The following is a 22,704-nucleotide window of genomic DNA, read 5'->3' as shown; positions in this document are numbered from 1 at the left end:
TAAGGCACAAAAACATACTTATTTTACCCCCATCAAATTTAAAAATCCATTCCAATAGTACACATAGTATGTCTGTAAAAATATATAATAAACTGCCAAACACCATACAAAACGAAAAAAAAATTATAAATAAACTTAAAGAATTCATGATAGAAAAATGCTACTACTCAATAAATGAATACCTAGATGATAGATGATAAATTTAACATAATGTTAATAAATAATCCTAATAGATAAAAGGGACATGATGTAATATTAATTGATTAAGAATTTCATAAAAGTAAGTCAGTTTAATGTGATTGTGATATTTAGCTATAAGATAAAATTTATTAATTATATAAAAGCTGCCCTCTTGTATAAATATTGCTGTGCCCAACAGGGTCCATGATGATCACATAATCTCTTTGTAACATCTGTAACCATACATTGTGGAAAAGCAATAAAATATTGAGTATTGAGTATTGGGTATACGCTCATTTTGGAGTCAGTTCAGTCTATCATTCCTGTTTTCTGTCATTCACATTGGATTGACGAATATTATTGAGAAAACATTTAATGAGCGTTTTCACAGAGGCGAAATATCGCTAGATGGCGTTAGTATCGTGAGGTACGTTTGACGTTTGCTCGTGATTGGTTATATAACTTTTCATCACACTTGCTCGTAAACAGTGTCGTAACATGCAGGCTACCTTGGTTGCAACCCCCCAAATAAAACCCTCGACCTTAATGTGCTTGTCATGAAGCCCGTGGTCGGTAAATGAGTCATTGCCCGTACTGATGGCGCTGCGCATGGCGTAGCAGCAGGACCACATGCACACGCGGCTCAGGCACATGCTGCGGAAGGGGGAGGGCATGCAAGCGCAGCCTAAGGTATCGCCAATATTTGGAACAATTATATTTTTTCTTTTACAAATATAAAATTTTACTTGCAAATGTGATGAAAAACATTGTATGTCGCACGGGCGGTACTAGAATTACGAACATCGACTCATTAAAGCCCTCAGTCTTCGACTTCGGGCTTCTAATAGACTCTCGTTCGTAATTCCTTATTTACCGCCCTTAAGACACAATGTACTAAAATGAGCCTATCTCAAGCAAACGTCAAACGGACCTCACGATACTAACGCCATCTAGCGATATTTCGCCTGTCGGAAAACCCTCATTTTCATCAGTCTGTCAGTAAACACACGGTAATACTGTCTTAATTCTGACCAGAATGATGAACTGAACTGATGCCAGAATGAGCGTGTTAACTAAAGTCTATCCCCCTTATTCATAAAACTTAACAAGCCTATGTTAACTAACAAATGCTTTGTCCCTTTCTAGAGTGACATACAGATCATTTTAACTAAAATAGGTTTGATTGTCGTTTATGAATAAGGGGGTATGACTTTTGAAACAGACATATTGATCATTATAGGTCAGCGGATGACTTGGAAGACAACTTCGTTCTGGAGGACGAAAAAGAGTTCATGCTGGCGTATGACAATGATGGAAAACCGCTCGTTCCCGACCACGTGCTTAAATCTTACTCTGGTAATAATGCTACTTTATTGTACTTTTTTAAATCCATAAATTGATGACTTGTACTATAGGGTACACAATTTATTTATGGCTTCCTTTTGTATTTTTATTTAATGCTAGCTGTTCCTACCTGCGGGAATAATGCAATTTTTCGAGATAAAAACTATCCTATGTTCTTCCCAGCATCTCAAACTTCATCTAAATTGGTTTTGCTGTTTGAGTATGAAAAATTAACAGACAAGACAGATAGCGTCCTATCTTTTAAGCAGTAACTATTGTCTTTGCTTTTACTTGCAGTGCCTAATGCCAAACAAAAGTATGATGAAGGTCTGACAGACTCCTCTGATGAAGAAGAAGAAAATGAGGAGAAAAGCGATGGTGGTGAAGAAAGCGAAGATAACGAGACTGATGAGGAAGAAACTAAGATAGAAGATGAAAGTAAAGACAAATCGAACAAGAACAAGGACGATGGTGATGAATCCGAGGCACATGAAAATGACAGCAATCAAATAAATAATTCAAAAACAATTGTTAACGGAAAAGGTGATTTCGATGATGTGGAAGAAGATGGAGAGAGCGAAGAAAGTGACGAAGAAGACTCCAGTGACGAAGAAGAACCTGAAACAAAAAAGTCCCAAAGCAATGTTCAAAAGGAGGAGGTAAAACAGAAGCGAAAGAAACTAATAGGTGATTCTGACAGTGATGAACAGCAATTAAATGATGAAGACGAAGATGATGAACTTCTGAAATCGTTTTTAGGAAAGACTACGGAATACGAAACTTTAAAGGTAAGACTTAGCATTTTCATGATTAAAATAAGAAGTAATTACTTTGTTGTAAAATAATTGTTTCAGTTCATTGAGATGGACCTCAGCAAAGTAACGCCTGATTCAATAAATTACTTATAAAAAAGTTAGTTCGTAGTTTCAAAACTAGCTACAGTTTGAGGCTGTATATCGGCTGTATCAGTTAGTTATGATACTTTTTTAAACATAAAGACTTAATAGCACGAGAAAAATTCTTATACTAACTTTTTCTTTTCAGAAATTACTATCAGACAAAAATCCATCCCAGCAGTCCACGGCGTTGCAAAAACTGATAAAAAGCTACGACCCGAGTCTCGGCGAAAATAACAAAGAATTACTATCAAGGTTATTCGCTAATATGCTCCAATACGTAAACGATCTATTCGGAAACCTAAAAGACGAAGGAGAAATGATGAAATCATATCTAATAATGAACAAAATATCACCGTACTTCTATGATATAGCGCACATAAACAAAGTTTCGTCTAAGAAATTCTTCGCGGAACTACTAAAAGAAAAACATGATGATTACTTAAAAAAGCCTAAGAGAATACCAGATTTTGATACCCTAATATTCTTTAAATTGATATCGCTACTGTATCCTACCTCTGATTTTCGTCATCCGCTCACGACGCCATCTTTAAGATTCATGTCTGAAATCCTAACAACTTGCAAATTCCGTGACGCGTATTCAATTTCTAGAGGTTTATTTGTAGCTACGTTAATATTAGAATACACGGCTTTATCAAAACGATATGTGCCAGCTGCTGTGAATTTTTTAAGAGGAATTCTATATTTGTGTGCAAAAACGACAGTTTTAAATCCCATTCAAGTTGTTCCACCATTCCGTTTGCATAAGGACGCAAAGATTTTAAATTTGGAAGACGACTGTTCGAAACTTGATGCTGGCTGGAAAATGAAGAGGACAGATTTTTTCACGGATTCCATAGACAACGAATTAAAAATTAGAACAGCTTTGAACGCAACGGTGATGTTGAAAGAGTTTTTTGACAACTGCAATGAAATGGAGGCACAGGAATGTATCTTTGAGCCACACATTCAACTACTAAGTAGGTTGGAGTTGGAACTGTATCCTAAAAAGGTGGCCAGTACTATTGAAGGAATATTAAAATACATGAAGGGATCTTTGGAAGTGAAGACATTTAGTCCTCTGACGATTGAAAAGCCGAAGCCGAAAACTTTGAGGCTTTATGAACCGGACATACAAGAAGTGTAAGTAAAACATATTCACAATATTACTTTTAATAAATTGAAGAATAATAATAATACTGAAGCCCGTAGTAAAAATAAAATTAAAATGCCCCCTCCATTTTAATTTTATTTCAACCAAGAAATATAAAATACACTTCATTCATGTTACTAAGAAGCAGAGCTTCTAGTAACACTGAATTTTATAGATACGGCCGTTCATGGCGTATATTTTGATTTGTACGAAAATGCTTTACTTTTTCAGTTTCACTGGCAGCAAGAGTTCCAAGTTGTCCCGCGAGATGGCGGAGCGACAGAGACTGCAACACAAGTACAAGAGGGAGATGAAGGGCGCTCTCAGAGAGATAAGGAGGGACAAGGCGTACATAGCGTCCGTCAAGATAAGGGACAAAATTAAGAGGTATGTATTTACATAATTCACCTAACTTAAAAAAATTAAAAACTTCCGACATTTTCATTTCAAACTTCAATATCTCAAAAATGGCTGTACCGATTTTAATGAAACATAGCTAAGAACCACCGCAAGAAAACTCGCTTTCACTGAAAAAATATGTCACAAGTGAAAATCTCAAATTAATATTCAAAAATAGCTAAACCACTTAACTTTCACTTGGTTCGCATCACAAGTGGCCCAAAAGTTTAATATCTCAAAAACGGCTGAACCAATTTTAACCATACTTGGTTTGGATAGGTATTTAACTAAATGGAAACAAAACAACGTCAGTTGGTCGGTGGTTGGTTGGTTGGTCTTCCATTAAACGATCTAAACATTTACATTTCTGTATTGAAATATACTAGTCTAGTTTGTATTACAATGATTGATAAGTAAAATGTTTAAAATCCTTGAATGTACCAAATTTGGCAGCTGAAGTTTGTTTTCATTCCTATCCAAACCAAGTATAAGCAAGACTAGGAGCCACCGCAAGAAAACTCTTTCATTTAAAAAAATACATCGAAATCGGTCCATCCGTATGAGAGCTACGATGCTACAAACACATTTGATTGGCGCCAAACTTGTAACACCTCTCTCTTTGCGTCGGGGGTTAATGATATTTTTAGCAACAAACTTTTTTTTTTCAGCGATAATGTGAGGAAGGAAAAGGTGAAACAGATCTACAAAGATGCGTCGATACAGCAAGGGGAGCTGAACAAACTAAAACGCGGGAAATAGTAAACATTGTATATTTCTATGCAAAAATAGTAAATAATATCGATATAGTTACATTCTTTTATTTCTAATTTCTACTAATGCCTTAAAATTAGTTTGGATATACACCTCTGTAAGGCTCCGTTTCCACCAGGGATGTACGAGGATGTGTTGCGAGGAATGTGTTTTTCATGAACCAATAGAAACGCTTCATTTACCCTAGCCTGGCACAGCACATTTCTGGTGGAAACTGTGCGGAGCGAAAACTGTATTGGTCCATGAAAACACATTCTTCACACGTCTCTGGTTGAAACGCAGCCTAAAGGTTTTTTTTTCAAAATTTTTGACTCCGTACACATTGAATATCACAGTTAAAAAAATCCAAAAAACATTTAAGTACAAACAAACCCAACCACCTGCTGGAATATTCGGGCAGAATTTGAAGACACCTTGTATACTTGTTTATAGGTTTAATTAAATACTCTGGTAATAAAATTACATAACTTGAATAATAACAAAGTTACACAATAATAAAATAATTATTTCCATTGAAATAACAATTTATTCAATTTGTTATTGAAAAAAAGAATGGAACAAGACTATAATGACTTAAGTTCAAAAGTTACATTTTTGGGGATGACACTATTTCCCGGCTGTACAATACCAACATGGAAATACCTGCCTGATATTTCATGTACACGCCAATAGAAACTTGTCAGTTTGACACCTTTGTATGGGCGTGTACACAAAATATCGGGTCGGTATTTCCATGTCGGTATTATCCGTGCCGGTAAATAGTGTCACCCATTTTTGGTAATGTTTTAAAAACTGACGTTGTGCAACTTTCTTAAAATAATGAAGACATTCTTAAAATAACACAACTTTAACCACATAAAAAATATCATAAAGTTGGTTGGTAAAGTTTTAAAATGTTTTTTTATTCCTTATCTTTGTCAGATTTTTTGTCCTTATTCAACTGCCAGATAGTGTAGTTGAGGCAGGTCGCAAAACTCAACCAGCCGAGGTAAGGCAGCATGAAATAAGCCGTTTTAGGGTTGATCTCGTAGAAACTGACTGCGCAGACGGCAGCTGCTGCATCTAATATCAACATGTGGAGGAAAGCCTGAAACAAAAACTAGAAATAGTACATTGTGCCTTAGGGCGGTAAGTGAGGAATTACGAACGAGATTCTATTAGAAGCCCGAAGTTGAAGACTGAGGGCTTTAATGAGTCGATGTTCGTAATTCCCGTACCGCCCGTGCGATATACAATGTTTTCATCACACTTGCTACACACTGTTTACGAGCAAGTGTGATGAAAAAATATTTTAATTACATATTTGCATTATTTGTTGTAGGTACAATACAAAACATTAAGTTATACTTTGCAGGCAACCTTGCACAGACTTGTGCACAGACTTGTGCATAATGGAATTATTGAAATATATCTTAGGTACCAGATTTTTGGGATTTTGAAAAGGCCAGATTTTTATGTTCTTTTTCTCAGCATACCATGAAATGCGACACAATTTTAATAAAAAAATTGAATGCTAAATAAAAAATGGAATATTAGCTTTTTTGCAGATTTATAGTATACCTAGTCATAATTGGAATAATGAAAATAATGATTTTAGTTGTCATAACTCATTGCTAGTAATATTTACAACACAAATTACAATAAGTACAGAACTGTAATATTGTATTGAAAAATTTAAGGATAATAATTTTGGAGGTTTGGGTCCCATCCACAATGGCCAGGTCAATTGTTGGTTCTCAGAGCCAAACTGACAAAGCCATTTGCATATAGCACTTCTTTGATATGTCCCTTGTGTAGGGAAATGAGCGAGCACCCATGAGGCTGACATGATCACCTGGAGTATTCAAAGCCTCAACAAAAATAAGAAAAAAAAAGTATAATAATTTACAAGAAAACACTTTTTCCAACTTACCAGACCAATTAAATGCATTCTGAAGAAGACAGGCGTCCAGGTCCAATTGAAAATGAGCTGACTTCCATATAAAGCCAAAGGAATCACTGCTTTGTCTAAAAAAATATTTTTAATTTATGCAACAGCATTAGTCAATCAGGCCATTACACAGCCAGAACCTTTGAAAACTAGTACTTTAACCTTCTTTTCTTACCAGTTATACCACCACAGTCTTTATACACCATGTAGCTAGCATACCCCATGCCACTATACAGCGCCGTCCAGGCTGGCCCAAAAGCCCAATTAGGAGGGTTCCACGAAGGCTTCTTTATGGTCTGGTACCACGCTGTACCATCCTGATTCCTGACTTGCCCAGCCATTGTGAGAGTGCTAGCCCAGCCCCCCACATTGGGAAGGAGTATGGACCCTAGCGCTGGCAAGTTTATCATTTTTAATTGATGTTGCTGGAACTGGAACCAAAATTGTGCATAAGTAAAATAGGAACCAGGAAAAAAATTACTTTATTAGTTTTTTTATATGCAGACTTTTAAACAACACTTATTTTATTAAGATACTAGCTATTGCCCACGACTGCATCCGAACAGTATTTGTTTATCGCTATCCTGCAGGAACTATACTACGTTCTTCTGCAGGACTCAAAATTAACTGTGTGCCGAATTTCATCTAAATCGGTTCACCGGTTTAAACGTGATTAAGTAACAAACATCTAAACATCTTCACCAACTTTTACATTTATAATATTAGTAGGATAGCTTTCAATTGTCATGATTTATAAAAAACATATAAATGATATAAATAAGTACTTAATTTAGTCCGTACAAGATCTTTGTCACTCAGATAATGTTTTAAAATATCTATCAGAAACTTGCCACACCTATTGAATTGGGCACATCTGAAGGTTTCAGCTTGTTACTACAAACATTCTGATATAAAAATAAATACACTTTATGTAGCCTGCATAATCTACTTCTTGATAAATAAGCTTATCAGTAAGTATTTACTATTTTCACTGATACTAAACTTAATAAGTACTTACGTACTTTACTGGAAGTGAATATGATCTCTAGAATCTCTACCTACACAGGTATAAAGATATTAATTATTATTTAGCTAAAAACTAGGATTTCTAAATTGTTACCTTACACAGTTACTACACCCCGCCCGGCCGAAACCAAAATAAAAGTGTGTGAAAAAATAAAAAATATTGAGCTATAATAACTAAACCCGCTTGTCCATCTCTGTATAGTTTGTGCGCTTGTCCATCGATCGAAGTTCCTTCAATAGGCATTACTTATATTACATTTTGGACCTTATCAACTTGATTTAAGCAAAACTTTTGAAATGCTTTTGAATTCGGACTGCAGGTTTTCTTTCACTTACTTGGTTTTCACAGAGGCGAAATATCGCTAGATGGCTTTAGTCTCGTCAGGTCCGTATGACGTTTGCTTGCGATTGGCTCATTTAGTTATTTAACCAATCACCAGCAAACGTCAAAAGGACCTCACGATACTAACGCCATCTAGCGATATTTCACATCAGAAAACCCTCATTTAGACAAGATTTTTTTATTTATTTCGTCATCGGACAGGCTAGTCAGTCAGATTAGTCAGGGACCATTATCGCTTTAATTATTATTATTATTATTAACGTCTTTTATTTTCAGTATATGAATGAAACTGAAATGACGTCTGACAGTAGCGTTCCGTTGTACTAAGTTTATTATTCCAAAATGAATGCAAATAACTGAAATATTTCAGAATTTTAGTTTCTTATGTACATTAAAAAAACAATAATTAACTTGAAAATATTTAAATTTTATATTCGAGTCTATTCGAGCTCAAACTGAAAAGGTAATGTCTACAGGGACGATTTGATTTTATGAATTTTCCTTTAAATTTAAAGTTGAACGGAACGATATTACCATCTGACTTCTTATTACCCTACTAAAATCAAAAAGTAACTTTAAGCATTGTTATCTATTATCCCTTAAAGTATCATTTAATATTGCCGTATAACTCATTGGGTTTTCTCCACTAGGTACAGGTACGTACAGTACATTTCTTTCGATTTTCTCGTGATTGTTTTCACCCAAGCTTTTCACTTTTCACCGAGTCGGCATTCCTCACCAGTACCTACTAACAGGTATGTCTATCGTATTTTTTATAGAATTCCCGCATAAATTTAAAAGTTTCTAGAAGCCGGCGAGCTATTTTTAGAAAGATAAACATTGCTCATAATTTAACATAACTTGCGTAAGTTACGCTTAGTGTTAAGTTTGTACTTATACCTTCGGTCAAAAATCACAGCGCGTTCGTAGAATTTCTTTCGAATACTGGTAAGTTGATAATTAAATTGCAATCTTATCAACGTACGGTACATGATGAACCGTTATCTCTAATTAGAATTGAACGAGACGTCAATGGCGTATTAATAATCTATTACTTATATCCTATGAATCTATTATATCATATTTATTAAGTAATGCGTAATGTAGTAAGTTTACCAGTGTCAACTTGTTTTGCTAAGTGTGCAGCCATTACATTCTTCTATTCTTTCCTCTTTCTAACCATAGGCCGCTTGTGCAAGGACGCTTGCGATATATATTTTTTTAATAAATGGCTTGTCCTTTTGGATAATTCTGCCAGCGTCAAGGTTGAGAGCTACAACTGATCTGACTGACGTTTTTTCATCATAATCCATAAAGCCGTTTTTGAGGTAGCCATAATTAATAAATATGAGTTGCTTAACTTCAAACTCCGATAAGTCTACTCTACCATCTTAGGAGAGTATCTACCTTATTTTTATTTGCCTTTTCTTTTGATACCAAAATAGTAATATTCTTAGAATTAGACTTATTTGAGTCTGAAGTTAAGCAACTCATATAGATTCATCAAGGTAGTACCTAGTAGTTTATTAACATGGACCTCTACAAAGTACAGTACGATTACTTGGAGTTAACACTTGACAGATGGGCGTGCCTTCAGTCAATTTTCAACTTTGACGTCATACAAATAAAGCCATTTTTAGTATACCGCTACCCACATTTACAGATTATGTAAAAACTATTTTATTTGTATGACGTCAATGTTGAAAATTGACTGAAGGCACGCCCATCTGTCAAGTGTTAACTCCAAGTAATCGTACTGTAATGCCTGGACCAATCAATTCTTAGTATCCTTATCATAAATCATATTATCGATCACAACCTTTACAACCTTACCTAAATTGTATACAACAAATTAACACTATCCTGCTTAACATAAAGATGATTCTAAAGCAATTTAATGTGGCCAGATACGAGGTTGAGAAAGTAAGTGGTTGAAATGCACAAGTAAAGCCTGGTTCACATTTATCTGTTGTGTTGTGTTGCATCACAAGCATAGAGAGAGAGAGACAGAGAGTATCACGACACAAAACAACAGATAAATGATAACCGGGCTTAACTTGGGTTTGTCTGTCTCCTCTACACTTTTAACCGCTATAGAAATAAATATTATTAATTAATTCATTTATTATCATTATTATTTATGCTAAACCAGATATAATGAGATTGAAAATGACATAGGATTTTATCCTGTGGTAAATTAATTCTTCACTAGAGAAGTCTTGCACAACAACTAGTTTTAATATAGAATACAAGTAAAAATACACAATATTCACCTGCCTTTAGTCCAACCAACCGTACAACCATCACTCATAATCATAATGTTTTGTACCATCCGAGTCTTATAATAAAAAAATAACAATTAGTTTTCCTGCATTGACTCAAGCCAAGACGTGTATGGATTTCCACTGTTGTCATTGAAGTTAAAAAAACTCAAGTACCAAACTACTTTCAAAGTCAAAGTCAATCTTTATTCAAAAATACTTTATAAAAAATTTGATTATACTCGGATCATATGTTTGTAATGGTATATTTAATGCAAAATACAAAATGAATAATGAATAAAAAAATTTATTGCAATGAATCTAAAAAGTCAGCAACATACCAGTAACTCCTACTGAGTTGTGGTGTCTTTTATAATGTGAAAAGCTAAAGAATTAAATTCGTTCCCATAATCTGTATTTCCGGAATTTCCGGATAGATACAACTTATGATAGAGCTCTTCAAGGCTAGAGTGAATAGGCTGTTACTGAACCTGAGGTACACCTTTGGCCTCATCTGCAATTTTCATCAGGTGAGATAGGGGGTCAATCACGGTCAGTTTTATGAAAAAAAAACTCGGCGGCGGTGATTGCGGGTCACAGGACCCGCATGCTCGTTTTTATACTTAGCCTATAAGAAAAAAAATTGGCAATAACTGTTTTTAAAATCCAAATGGCTCGCATAAAATTGTCGTAAATATAAAAAATAAACAGGAAAACTAATTAATACCAATAATTAGTATGTATGTATGTATACTAATAATGTGAAGTCATCACACAGTCGATTGACACATAGCATGGCTTATCATCTTCAGTATGTGTTTGTCGCTTGTGTAAATAAGTTGATTAGTGGAGTTATATAATATCTACAAGTAATAATGAATTTGGAAGTTTTTTATGACGCCAGGTGAGTATTTTAAGTTTTAGTCATTGACACCTATGTACCTTACGGCACTACACTGGCTGTTTGGAACTTTTTTATTTTTATTTGACTGGATGGAAAACGAGCAAGTGGCTCTCTTGATGGTAAGAGATCACCACCGCCCATAAAGATCTGCAACACCAGGGGTATTGCAGATGCGTTGCTAACCTAGAGGCCTAAGATGGATACCTCAAGTGCCAGTAATTTCACCGGCTGTCTTACTCTCCACGCCGAAACACAACAGTGCAAGCACTGCTGCTTCACGGCAGGATTAGCGAGCAAGATGGTGTTAGCAATCCGGGCGGACCTTGCACAAGGTACAAGGCAACTTTGGAACAAAACGCGCGGCGCGTCAATCATCAATATTGCTTTGACACAACCGCTGTCACGGACGTCAACAAACTATAGGTAGTGAAACCTTCGGGGGACAAGCAATTTCGGGAATAGCTGTCCCGCTTGTTACGTCCGCAAGCCCCCGAACTTTGTGAGGTCGCTAGCATATGAAGATCCTGGGCGAATAACCTTTCTCCAATCCCGGCAAATTCGTTGTTGGCCGGGGGGTAGTCTGGCTAAGGGGGCTCTACTCTACGGAGAGGTCCATGATGATTAAAATTCGTCACTAATGGACGATGGCATAATGACAAGGCAACATTGAACAAAGGTCACCAATAACCACTTAAAGTCAAGAGGGATAGTCAAACTTATGCATAGCATCGTAAAGTTAATATTTCACTAATCTTTTTAGGGTTCCGTACCTCAAAAGGAAAAAACGGCACCCTTATAGGATCACTTTTTGTCCGTCTGTCTGTCTGTCAAGCAAGACCCTTGTTCTCGGGAACGCGTGGAGGTATCAAGCTGAAATTGAGAGCTGAGAAAAAATCAAACTTCTAAGCCAACGCAATCAAAAGATGCTGGCAAGGGAATCAAAACCTACAGGGTACTTCCCGTGAACTCAGAATCTTTTAATTTGGTATGAAGGTAGCTATTATAACACAACCAACTAGAAAAGTCTGAAAAATCTTGATTTTTGATGTCTGTTTGTAAATATCAACGACCAATATAATCTGACCCCACACTGCGTACATTTTGCTTAAGAGTAGGGCTCTGCATACACTGGATGTACTAAATCACTCGGAAAAATCGAGAAATATCTTCAAGACACGATTCCCGTTTACTTACATACCTATAAATAAATGTGTACGGAACCCTCGGTGCGCGAGTCTGAATCGCACTTGCCCGTTTTTTTTGCAGTTAGTGACCCTTGCTTGTCATCCAACGACGTTCACAAAACCGCGCTGTAAAAAAAATATTTAAATTTTAATTTTAATCTGTGAACTAATTTTGTTTGCCGTTTTGCTGTATTAGTAGAGGAGACACGTGGAAGATCGACCTTCACCCATCTGATAACAGGATGAGACATAGATATTTATTTACAAACACGCCTGTGGAAGTATTCATGGCTATTTTTAACCCCCGACGCAAAAAGAGGGGTGTTATAAATTTGACCGCTGTGTGTCTGTCTGTGGCACCGTAGCTCTTAAAAGGGTGGACCGATTTGAATGCGTTTTGTTTTATTTGAAAGCAGGTTTTCTAGAGATGGTTCTTAGACATGTTTCATCAAAATCGGTTCAGCCCTTTTTGTGATATTGAACTTTGAACTGACAAAGTCGGTGGTTTTCCAACTTTTTTTAATTAAATTAATTTTAGTCCAGTTTTTTGGATTACCTTCATTCACTCTTTTGATAACCGTTTTTTATTCCAACCAAATTCCAACTGATAGTTTTTAATGCAGAGGATATGCCTTGGTAGGCTTGCCTACTTATTTTTGTTCATGGCTACCTGGCAAGCGGGTATGAACAGGTGAGTCAATATCGGAACTACACCGATGCACAAAAATAAGTAGGCAAGCCTACCAAGAAGAATTAGAAATGATGATATCTGCAGTAGAACTAAGGTAGGCAGTGGGCGGGGCACAGCTCGCAGGACTGATGGCCGATGGTGTCAGAAGGTTCCCGACCCGCGATGTTTATGGGCGGTGGTGATCTCTTACCATCAGGAGACCCACTTGCTCGTTTGCCATCCAGTCTAATAAAAAAAAGCTGAAGATCCTAAACGAGTTCTTGAGACCACGTCTCTGCAAACGTAGTGTAGGGCGCCCTCCGGCAGGTGGAGTGACGATCTGCGAAAGGCTGCTGGTAGAAGCTGGATGCGTCTAGCCGAGGACAGGGCGCGTTAGCGCGCTTTGGGGAGGCCTATGTCACGCAGTGGACTGCTATAGGCTGATGATGATGATGATAATGATGGATGACGTAAATAAAATAACAATGCAAATACCTACTTAGCAAGTTTTTTTGTTACCCATCACGGAACCATAGTACATACCTACCGAGTCCACTGCGAGCCTTTCGGAGACTTAACTGCCTACTCCGGCGCGGACGCTTAGGGTTGGCGACGTCTATTTTTAACTCTCGACGCAAAAGAGAGAGAGAGAGAGAGAGAGAGAGAGAGAGAGAGAGAGAGACATTTATTTACACATTCGATACACATAAAAATATTTACATTAGATGGATAAAAAAAGGGGTGTTATAACTTTGACCGCTATGTCTGTCTGTGGCACCGTAGCTCCTAAACGGGTGGGCCGATTTAAATGGTTTTTTTTATTAGATAGCAGGTTTTCTAGCGATGGTTCTTAGACATGTTTTATCAAGATCGGTTCTGCCGTTTTTGAGATATTGAACTTTGAAGTAACAACTAGGTATACCTAATACAAAAAATACGTAAGTACGAGTACGCGAACGTAAAAGGTGAATCAAGACGAGCGAGCTAAAATCGAAACGTACGGCACCGACGGCAGCGCAGCTGCGCAGCCTTGACTTGACTAAGGAAAACTTAATCCTCCTTAAATTATCGGTGTGCGCGTGCGGCGGGTGCGTGCGAACCGGCGCGCACACATTTAAGAAGCGCGATGTACTTTTGTTCGTAGTGAGCTCACTTGACCTCTTTTACTATGGCGGAACGGAGAAGGTATGTGTTTAAGGTGAGAGGTTGTTTGTTTGTGCGTAAACAAATATTTCCATTAACCTCCAGAACGATTAAACCGATTTAGCGGTATTCTGTAATAGATTTATGTTTTCAGAATCGAAACTATACAAGAATTGCTCTTCTACAGTATGGATTGATAAATAATATCTGCATCAACCAGAGATCAAGTGTCAGGTAGGTACTCTAACCACTAATTTGTATGTATTTATTTTCCAGTGAATTAATAATGGCAAACTGGCCAGCAATCGGCTCAATCATCCTGCCCAACGTTGGGGGCTGGGCCAACGGAGTCTACTTTGCTGGGCAGATCCGCACTGAGCAAGGCAAGACTTGGTACGATGAGCTGAAGAAGCCCTGGTGGAACCCCCCCAAGTGGGTCTTTGGGCCAGCCTGGACCATCCTGTATAGCTCTATGGGATATGCTTCGTACAGGGTGCTCGAGGAGTGTGACGGATTCACAGGTAAACCCTTACATTAATAGCTTAATTACATGCAAAAAGAAACCGGCCAAGAGGGTGTCGGTTCCGCCCTGGATAAGGTTCCGTAGCCGTTACAAAAAATCGTACTCTTCATATTAAACAAGTAATATTTATCATAAGATTTTGTATTTTCAAATATTTGGTACATAATTTTGCAAGTATTATTATTATTTTTTATGTATTTTATAAATTAGGCTGCTATTTACTCTTAAACTACTAATAATTCTCAAGCAAACTGTAATAGTTTTCCTTGTTAATTTGATATATTTACTACCATCATGATTTTTAATTTAATTTTGTTTTTAATTTCAAAATTCCGTAAAAAAAATGTTTTTCTACATTTTATTTTATTGCTGTCACTATAATTGGGATGCACCAAAAAAAATAACCTATAGTTTTTATTTTATTTTTGGGAAGAATAGGATATTTTAAGATACCATTTTCATTGATTTTGAATTTTGATGTATTTTTTTTTTAACGAAATACGCTGGATGACGTCACAGTGAGACAGCCACATTCCATTGCCTGGAAAAATTCAGGTCGTACATAACATAATCTGTGGCATTACAATTTGACAATAATTCAAGCACGGTTTAGGGTCCTAAATGAACCATGACAAATAGTTTTATTTTAATTATCTTCTTTTAGCTTCGATTATTCCTTTGTTTATTTAATGGTGTGATAGTAAATAGATATCTTTTTAAAAATCTGATATTTAAATTCTTTTATATTTACTCGTAACATAGTAATTTAATAATTTAATTTGTAAAAATACATTGGAAATACTCGTATACATTTCGGACTTTACGATAAATGACAACTGTTTAAGGCCAGTTGCGCATCATGTGATTAAAGTTCTATCTTTGTCACTCTTTGCTATTATAAGCAGGACAGGAACATTTCAAACTGTCAATTTGCTTAAGAGTGTAGACCTGCTTTATAACTGCCTTTGTGACGAGATACTCCAGGGGTCAAATGAGGGTCATTACTTAAATTTTGTTTATTTAAATCAGTTTATCACATTTTTGGAATCTGATTTCTGAAAACGCTTCACGAAGCCTATTTCTCCAAATGGTTTTCGATTTATTATATGTTGTCAAAAATTGGGACATCCCAATTGATAGATATCCGAGTAATTACAATAGGTATAAAGTAGCCTCCTTTTTTGAAGTCGGTTAAAAATGCCTTCACAAGTGTACAGATAGTACAAGACATATCAATACTCAACGGTAGACATTTTATATCCAACGCAAGTTTTTGATAACGATAAATGATACTAAATATAATCTGATAAACAAGGAATTGTATAACTTTTTCAATATCTGGGATGCATAGTTTTATTGAATACATTTTAAATCTACTATGAGCTTTACGGTGAAGGAAAATATCATGAGGAAACTTGCACAAACCTGCGAACCAATTCAATACGCAATCCGCAAATATAAATATAAACCCTATTTTGGTAAAATGAAAGAGTAAACCACGCAAAATGTGTATGTACATTCTTACCTAATATCCGCGGAGCGAGAAAGAGTTAAAGTACAGTCAGCAACAGAAGTGGATGAGTGGTCACGGTGCTCAAAATGATCTACACACGACTCTACCTGCCAAGGTAATAAGTGTGTTTACATAATTTTGAGCGCCAGAACTGCTCATCTACTTCTGCTGCTGACTGTACTCCGGTTGTTTGACGTGACAGCTTACGAGGGTTGACAATGTTTCTTACTTAAATAATTTATTATATTTTTTACAGGTTATTTTGTAACACGTAGGTACCTACATTAAGTGTTTGATGATTTTTTTTATATTGAAAATACAAACTGAAATATAGATGCACAGAAAAACCAGAAAAATAAGACCATCACTGGGAATCGAACCCAGGTCTTCGGTATTCCGTACCCTATCGCCCCCTGAAGACCATCAGTGGTGTAGCGGTATAGCACGCGGTACGGAATACCGAAGACCTGGGTTCGATTCCCAGTGATGGTCTTATTTTTCTGGTTTTTCTGTGCATCTATATTTCAGTTTGTATTTTCAATTTAGGTTTTACGGGATGACCGTAAAAGTAAAAATTTGGAATTGAAATAAAAAATACAAAAAGATTCCAAAAAACCAATCTTGATTTTTTTCATTACAGAGCGAGCGGTTGTTCCCTTGTCACTGTACGGTACACAGCTGTTGATGAACTGGGCGTGGACACCCATATTCTTCGGCCTTAAAGACTTTAAACTGGTAAGTCAAAATCCATACTAATATTATAAATGCGAAAGTGTGTGTGTGTTTGTATGTTTGTCCGTCTTTCACGTCGAAACGGAGGGACGGATCGACGTGATTTTTGGCATAGAGATAGTTTATGGGCCAGAGAGTGACATAGGCTACTTTTTATCCCGAAAAAATGCAGTTCCCGAGAGAACAGCGCGCGATAATCGAATCCCACGGGAAAAAGCTAGTAAAAATAAATTAAAAATGAAAAACCCGTCTGCCTTTGTGCGTCTGATTATTATCTTTAATCGGCTGAAGCTGCCGAATTTCGGTTAAAACGAATGTAAAACAAATTTCGGCCCATCTCTAATAAATAAAAATAATACAAACAACGTCCAGCCGTTTAATAGGCCGTAATATTAGTAGGATAGGATGAGTGAAAATTGTATGTATGTAAAACTCGTTAATAAGCGTTTTCCTAGAGCTAAGACCAAGCTGGATCGATTTGTCACCCCCTAAAACCCCCACATACCAAATTTCATCGAACTCGTTGGAGCCGTTTCAGAGATTCTAATATACAAGAATTGCTTGTTTAAAGTAGGTACCATCAGCCAAATAAGTGGTCTATAAATTTTTAAACAAGTCCCTATCAAATGAATATGTCGCTAAAGTCGAACTTTCAAGTTGACAGACACGTCTATTGGCATTATTGTTTTATGACATGCAAGCGATTATCAACTTTAGGGTGGTAGACCACATATTTGGCTGATGGTACATATTAGATAAATAAAAATACAATTGAGAAAACTTTGAAAAAAGTGTGACTTTTTTTTTATTCGACTGGATGGAAAACGAGCAAGTGGGTCTCCTGATGGTAAGAGATCACCACCGCCCATAAACATCTGCAACACCAGGGGTATTGCAGATGCGTTGCCAACCTAGAGGCCTAAGATGGATACCTCAAGTGCCAGTAATTTCACCGGCTGTCTTACTCTCCACGCCGAAACACAACAGTGCAAGCACTGCTGCTTCACGGCAGGATTAGCGAGCAAGATGGTGGTAGCAATCCGGGCGGACCTTGCACAAGGTCCTACCACCTGCAAAACTACTACTTAGATGAGAGAGGGCACACGAGGGTAGTAACAATACAATACAATGACTCTTTATTGTACACCAGACATAGTAAGCGATACAGAAAACAGATACACAGAGAAAAAATTACAAGGTGAGCAATAGGCGGCCTTATCGCTTAAGAGCGATCTCTTCCAGGCAACCTTTCTTACAGAAAGAAGGAAGGACTAGTAACGTGTGTCCTCCAAACATTCCGTTTCGGTTTCGGCGAGTTTTGGCGTCATATGGTGGCACTCCACTTGGCGTTGTGTATTCGCGTTGCGCTATTGTCATCTCCATCGCACAGAAATGGAATTGCATCTCTTTCGTACACGCAAATATTTCGGTGAATATACCAAGTGAAATGCCAGCTAACTAACATCCTGGCAATGAGGGCTATCGTTTTTTGTCTCACTAGATGGCGCACTGTTGCGTGAGGTTTTTAAGTATGACTTTCAAAGTTTGTTTTTACGGGTGTGAAACGTACCATAAAAATATCGAGCATGCCACAGTGTTGCATAGTCCCCGTTTTGTTCGGAAAAAAGGGAGGACAAAGGTTTCCGAAAGACAAAACTGTCTCAAAACACAGACATTCATTGCCCCGGAACGCATATTTGCCATAATTAATTTCAGATATTGCAAAATATTCACAAAATTATTCTTATAGCTCACCCAAAACTATGAGATTTGACATTTCGTAGACCTCACGCTACACTAGCGCCTCTAGTGGCGAATTCATACGCGATAGCCCTCATTGCAAAGTGGTAGCAATCCGGGCGGACCTTGCACATGGTCCTACCTGCACAAAGCTTAGAACATAACTTTGTTCCAGGCCTTCATAGAGATCGTAGCGCTCTCCGGCGTAGCGACCGCGACCACTATATCATTCGTTCAGGTGGACAAGCCGGCGGCGGCGCTCATGCTACCGTATCTCGCGTGGCTGGGTTACGCCAGTTCGCTCTCGTACTATATCTACAAGAACAACCCGAAGATCACCGAGGTTAAGGATGAAAAGGATAAGTAAAAGGTAATTGTAGGTATATGTTCAGGGGGCCCAAAATTTTGTCTCACATTATAAGGGTTGCCATATGGAAAAATTAAATGTCCTGATAAAAATCCTGACATCACCCTAAAAGTCCTGACATTACTCGTTATTTGATTTATCTTTTTTTAAATTTATTTATACAAAAAATAAACTAAGAGCTCACAATAAGAGTAGCTTAGGAAGCGAACTTAAACCTAGCATGGTTTATCTGTCGCTGCATCGCTTAATACTAAACTGCAATTATATAAGTAGGTACCTCTTAGTACTACACATAGACATAAAGTTATATATAAGCGAAAAAAAATATGGATGTTTCTTTAGCTGTGATTTGTTCTATTTTTTTCATCCCAGCCTATACAGGTCCCACTGCTGAGCACAGGCCTCTCAGAATGAGAGGGCTTGGGCCGGAGTTCCCACGCGGGCCCAGTGCAGATTGGGAACTTCACACATACCATTGAATTACTTCACAGGTGTGTGCATGCAAGTTTCCTCACGATGTTTTCCTTCACCGTAAATGTCGTGGTAAATTTCAAATGTGATTTCGCATATAAATTTCGAAAAGCTCAGAAGTGCGAGCCGGGGTTTGAACCCACGAACCTCTGCTTGAGAGGCGATAGGTCAAACCACTAGGTCACCACGGCTTTTTAATTGTTTTGACAGAAATATTATTCGCTTATTGATTAGTTACTAATTACATTTATCAATTCATTCATTAAAACTGTAAACTTTGTATTAAGTGTAGCTTTGTAATAAATCCTGACACTTGCCAAGTCCGGCCGCAATCCTGACAAAGGGTCAAAAATCCTGACATGTCAGGACAAATCCTGACGTATGGCAACCCATTTCAAAAGCTCCTTCGTCTCTATAATTTTATCAGGCTGCTGCGTTACCACCAAAGATGTGCGGTGCGAGAACGTGTTGCGAGGAATGTGTTTTTCATGAACCAATAGAAACGCTTCATTTACCTATCCTCGCACAGCACATCTCTGGTGGAAACAGTTGAGCTATTCTCAAGATCCAGTTGGCTACATACCAAATTTCATCCAAATCCATAAATCCATCCAGCATGAAAGAGTAGCACACACACGCACACAGACACACGCACACACACACACACACGCACGCACGCACGCACGCACATTAGTAGAATAAATAACAATACTACCGTTTATTATTGTTTCAGATAGTCAACTAAACAACACTTGAAGGCAACGAAACAAAGTGTTCTATATTTTAGATGCCTATTCTATTCGCTGCCTAGCTCTGTGCCGAGTCAATTTAGAACTTATTTATTTTTGATACTTTTATTTTGACAGTTATACTTGGGCTAGCACATGCCGTGTTTTTTCGCTTTATGTTTAAAGCAAAATGTCAACTTTACTCGAAGTTTCAAATTCCTCTAAATCAGAATTTGATGTGTCTTACGAGGTTAAATCTGTAAAAAATTAGGTATAAGTTACTGATTTTGAGAACTTTTAAAATTAAAATGACACCGTAAATTTAGACTTAGGTAAAAGTGGTATAATCAGCTTGTTGATGATTCTGCAGTTGGCTAAGACACGGCATGTATGTAGACGATCTCTTCAGTCGTACTGCCAAAACTGTCATCCTCGTGTTCTAGTGTCAAAATGCCTTTAGGAGTAGTTGTATGTAAGTAATTCTCATGTCAATGTTCACATTGCCTTTGTACATATATGTTAACCTCGCGCGGAATATAAGAAGTTGGATCGGTCGCTGGAACTATGAACTATGAATCATAGTCAGTGAGACTCACATATTTAATCTAAAACAAAGATACTCAACAATTGGGTCAATATTCAAGCGTTTTTATCGCTTTGGACAAACTTCATTATTCTACATTACAACGTTGTAAGAAGTCACATCAACTTTGTCGCAAAAACTGAAATTTCTAAGTTCGGTATCTCATAAACATGGCAAAGAACCGTCATCCAAACTGCATCAAAATCGGCCCATTCGTTTGGTAGCTATGACAGACACAGTCGTGAAACTTAAAATACCCCTTTTTTGTGTCTGGGTTTAAAAATTGAAATGAAAAACAGGCGTAAAATCGCTTTATATTGACCCAGTTTCTTTTGTAACAAGTACTTAGTAGTTACTGTGTCTTGAGAATCACTGGTCTTCGTTCTTCTACAAAGTTTCCCAACCTTTGTTTCGTCTAGCCCAGTTCCCAAACTTTTTCTGACCAAGGACCACTTTGAACTCGGTTTATTAGCTGGGATCACAAGGTTAAAACGCTATACATTCAAAAATTAACATAACTTATAAAGTTTCAATAGCTACTGAATCAACGCATCAACAAGCTATTATACAATGAGCAATGGTTTTGGTACGAATTAGGTTTAAGGCACTTCTAACTTCTTTTTATTCTGTGGAGCCACATTAAAAAAATGCTTGAATATTGCGACATTGTGAAGTTTAAACTCTCCTAAGTGATACATAAATCACATAAAACAGTAGAAAACCGATGAAAAAAACTAAAATTTTACATACGAAATAAAGGTTTTCTGATGAGTAGAATGTCGCTAGATGGCGTTAGTATCGAGAGATCCATTTGACGTTGCAGTCTTGCTTGCGATTGGCTCAATTTGTTATAAACCAATCTTGAACCCTACACAAATGTCAAAGTTGACAAACGGACGTCACGATTAAATCCAAATAGCCTGCCACCCTGCCACAGATACGCTCGTTCTTGCCGTGTTCAAACATTTTGTAAATAATGTGATTTATCAAGAAAATGGCGCCTTTATTTCACAGTTATTGTTTTATTTCGCACTAAAGAGCTACATTTCGCTGTCAAAACCTGATTATGCTATCACAAGTTATAATATGAACGGTAATAAACGTCTCAAAGTGCGTGAGTCAATGTATTTAGTGTTAAACTGGCAATGTTTTTCTAGTTTTTAAGATCCAAAGTGTCCTTCTGCACAATTTAAATGCCATGTGAATTTGTACTATCTCTTTCTTTTGAGATAGATTGACAAAGACAGCATTATTACATTAAGTTAAGGCATTCCTAGCTGCATTTAAAGATAGCACAAAACTTTTAACTCGCACATGTCAGAAATAAAAAGAGATTTTTCAGGTGAAAATAAAAATAAGATGGCCCTAAATTTAGCACATGTCTGTGTCTAAATAAATGAGGGTGTAGGAATCAATATGCGTAGAGATTTTGGAAACTGAAAGTTTATTGAACTTTTTAACAATTTTTATTTCGGGAAACGTGTGTTCGCCGTGCACTTAAAATAAATAAAGCGGTCTACACATTATATGTTGGGTTACGAGTAAAGAGTATTTAAAATGTAATTTTTATTTTGAATTTAGCCAAATATTAAGGCAACTTAAGACGAGTTTTTTTCCTAGAAGTACCTATCTATAGATGGAAATTTAGATAACTCATAGTTTCTGTAATTGAAATTTATAATTCTTTAATTTTGTACGTCTTAAATGACATTAAAATGAACCAGATATAAATAATGTATCTATCAAAAGAAATGTATTAGTTGGTTATTGCTCTTTCTTTATTTCCGAATATTTATTGATTCTTGTTCGATTTAGGAATAAAATAAAAGTACATAATTATAAA

At 36.8% G+C, this 22,704-nt stretch overlaps 3 protein-coding genes across 15 annotated transcripts in view; 2 read left to right on the top strand and 1 right to left on the bottom strand.

The window, feature by feature from the left end:
* The window catches only part of l(3)07882 (Nucleolar protein 14 homolog l(3)07882), a 10,530-nt gene extending 5,752 nt beyond the window's left edge, over positions 1-4,778 (top strand). The window contains exons 7-11 of the mRNA XM_074107201.1: positions 1,421-1,536; positions 1,822-2,312; positions 2,569-3,563; positions 3,805-3,960; positions 4,641-4,778. Of these exons, the coding sequence (XP_073963302.1) occupies positions 1,421-1,536; positions 1,822-2,312; positions 2,569-3,563; positions 3,805-3,960; positions 4,641-4,731 (1,849 nt within the window). The 3' untranslated portion in view covers positions 4,732-4,778. The remainder of the gene's footprint in view (positions 1-1,420; positions 1,537-1,821; positions 2,313-2,568; positions 3,564-3,804; positions 3,961-4,640) is intronic.
* LOC141442266 (translocator protein-like) lies at positions 4,729-12,817 on the bottom strand. Of its 8 annotated transcripts, none has more exons than XM_074107211.1 (4): positions 12,406-12,817; positions 6,849-7,104; positions 6,656-6,750; positions 4,729-5,830 (listed from the first exon to the last, which is right to left on the bottom strand). In XM_074107211.1, the coding sequence occupies exons 2-4, from the start codon at positions 7,081-7,083 to the stop codon at positions 5,645-5,647; spliced, it is 516 nt and encodes a 171-aa protein (XP_073963312.1). In that variant the 5' UTR covers positions 7,084-7,104; positions 12,406-12,817; the 3' UTR covers positions 4,729-5,644. The 8 variants fall into 8 exon arrangements, with proteins under 8 accessions (XP_073963312.1, XP_073963311.1, XP_073963307.1 ...); XM_074107210.1 differs by lacking the exon at positions 12,406-12,817 and adding an exon at positions 8,943-9,007; XM_074107206.1 differs by lacking the exon at positions 12,406-12,817 and adding an exon at positions 8,036-8,134.
* LOC141442267 (translocator protein-like) lies at positions 8,596-22,704 on the top strand. 6 transcript variants are annotated; one of them, XM_074107217.1, is made up of 5 exons: positions 8,596-8,692; positions 14,481-14,725; positions 16,881-16,975; positions 18,888-19,082; positions 20,284-22,704. In XM_074107217.1, the coding sequence occupies exons 2-4, from the start codon at positions 14,491-14,493 to the stop codon at positions 19,077-19,079; spliced, it is 522 nt and encodes a 173-aa protein (XP_073963318.1). In that variant the 5' UTR covers positions 8,596-8,692; positions 14,481-14,490; the 3' UTR covers positions 19,080-19,082; positions 20,284-22,704. The 6 variants fall into 6 exon arrangements, with proteins under 6 accessions (XP_073963318.1, XP_073963316.1, XP_073963319.1 ...); XM_074107215.1 differs by having other exon boundaries at positions 8,596-8,698; XM_074107218.1 differs by lacking the exon at positions 8,596-8,692 and adding an exon at positions 8,705-8,797.

Source organism: Choristoneura fumiferana, chromosome 25, assembly GCF_025370935.1.
Source record: "Choristoneura fumiferana chromosome 25, NRCan_CFum_1, whole genome shotgun sequence".
Lineage (NCBI taxonomy): Eukaryota > Metazoa > Arthropoda > Insecta > Lepidoptera > Tortricidae > Choristoneura > Choristoneura fumiferana.
Note: the sequence above shows the minus strand (reverse complement) of the source record. Positions and strands in the feature narration are given on the sequence as shown.

Bases quoted from the DNA above. Each gene is read 5' to 3' on its own strand.
- LOC141442266 (XM_074107203.1), bottom strand. From the start codon at position 7,943: ATGCCTATTGAAGGAACTTCGATCGATGGACAA. The intron at 7,105-7,910 runs GCGCACAAACTA...TTTTGGTTCCAG, and splicing joins GAACTTCGATCGATGGACAA to TTCCAGCAACATCAATTAAA. The intron at 6,751-6,848 runs GTAAGAAAAGAA...ATATTTTTTTAG, and splicing joins AGACTGTGGTGGTATAACTG to ACAAAGCAGTGATTCCTTTG.
- LOC141442267 (XM_074107213.1), top strand. From the start codon at position 11,179: ATGAATTTGGAAGTTTTTTATGACGCCAG. The intron at 11,208-14,480 runs GTGAGTATTTTA...TTTATTTTCCAG, and splicing joins GAAGTTTTTTATGACGCCAG to TGAATTAATAATGGCAAACT. The intron at 16,976-18,887 runs GTAAGTCAAAAT...ACTTTGTTCCAG, and splicing joins GCCTTAAAGACTTTAAACTG to GCCTTCATAGAGATCGTAGC.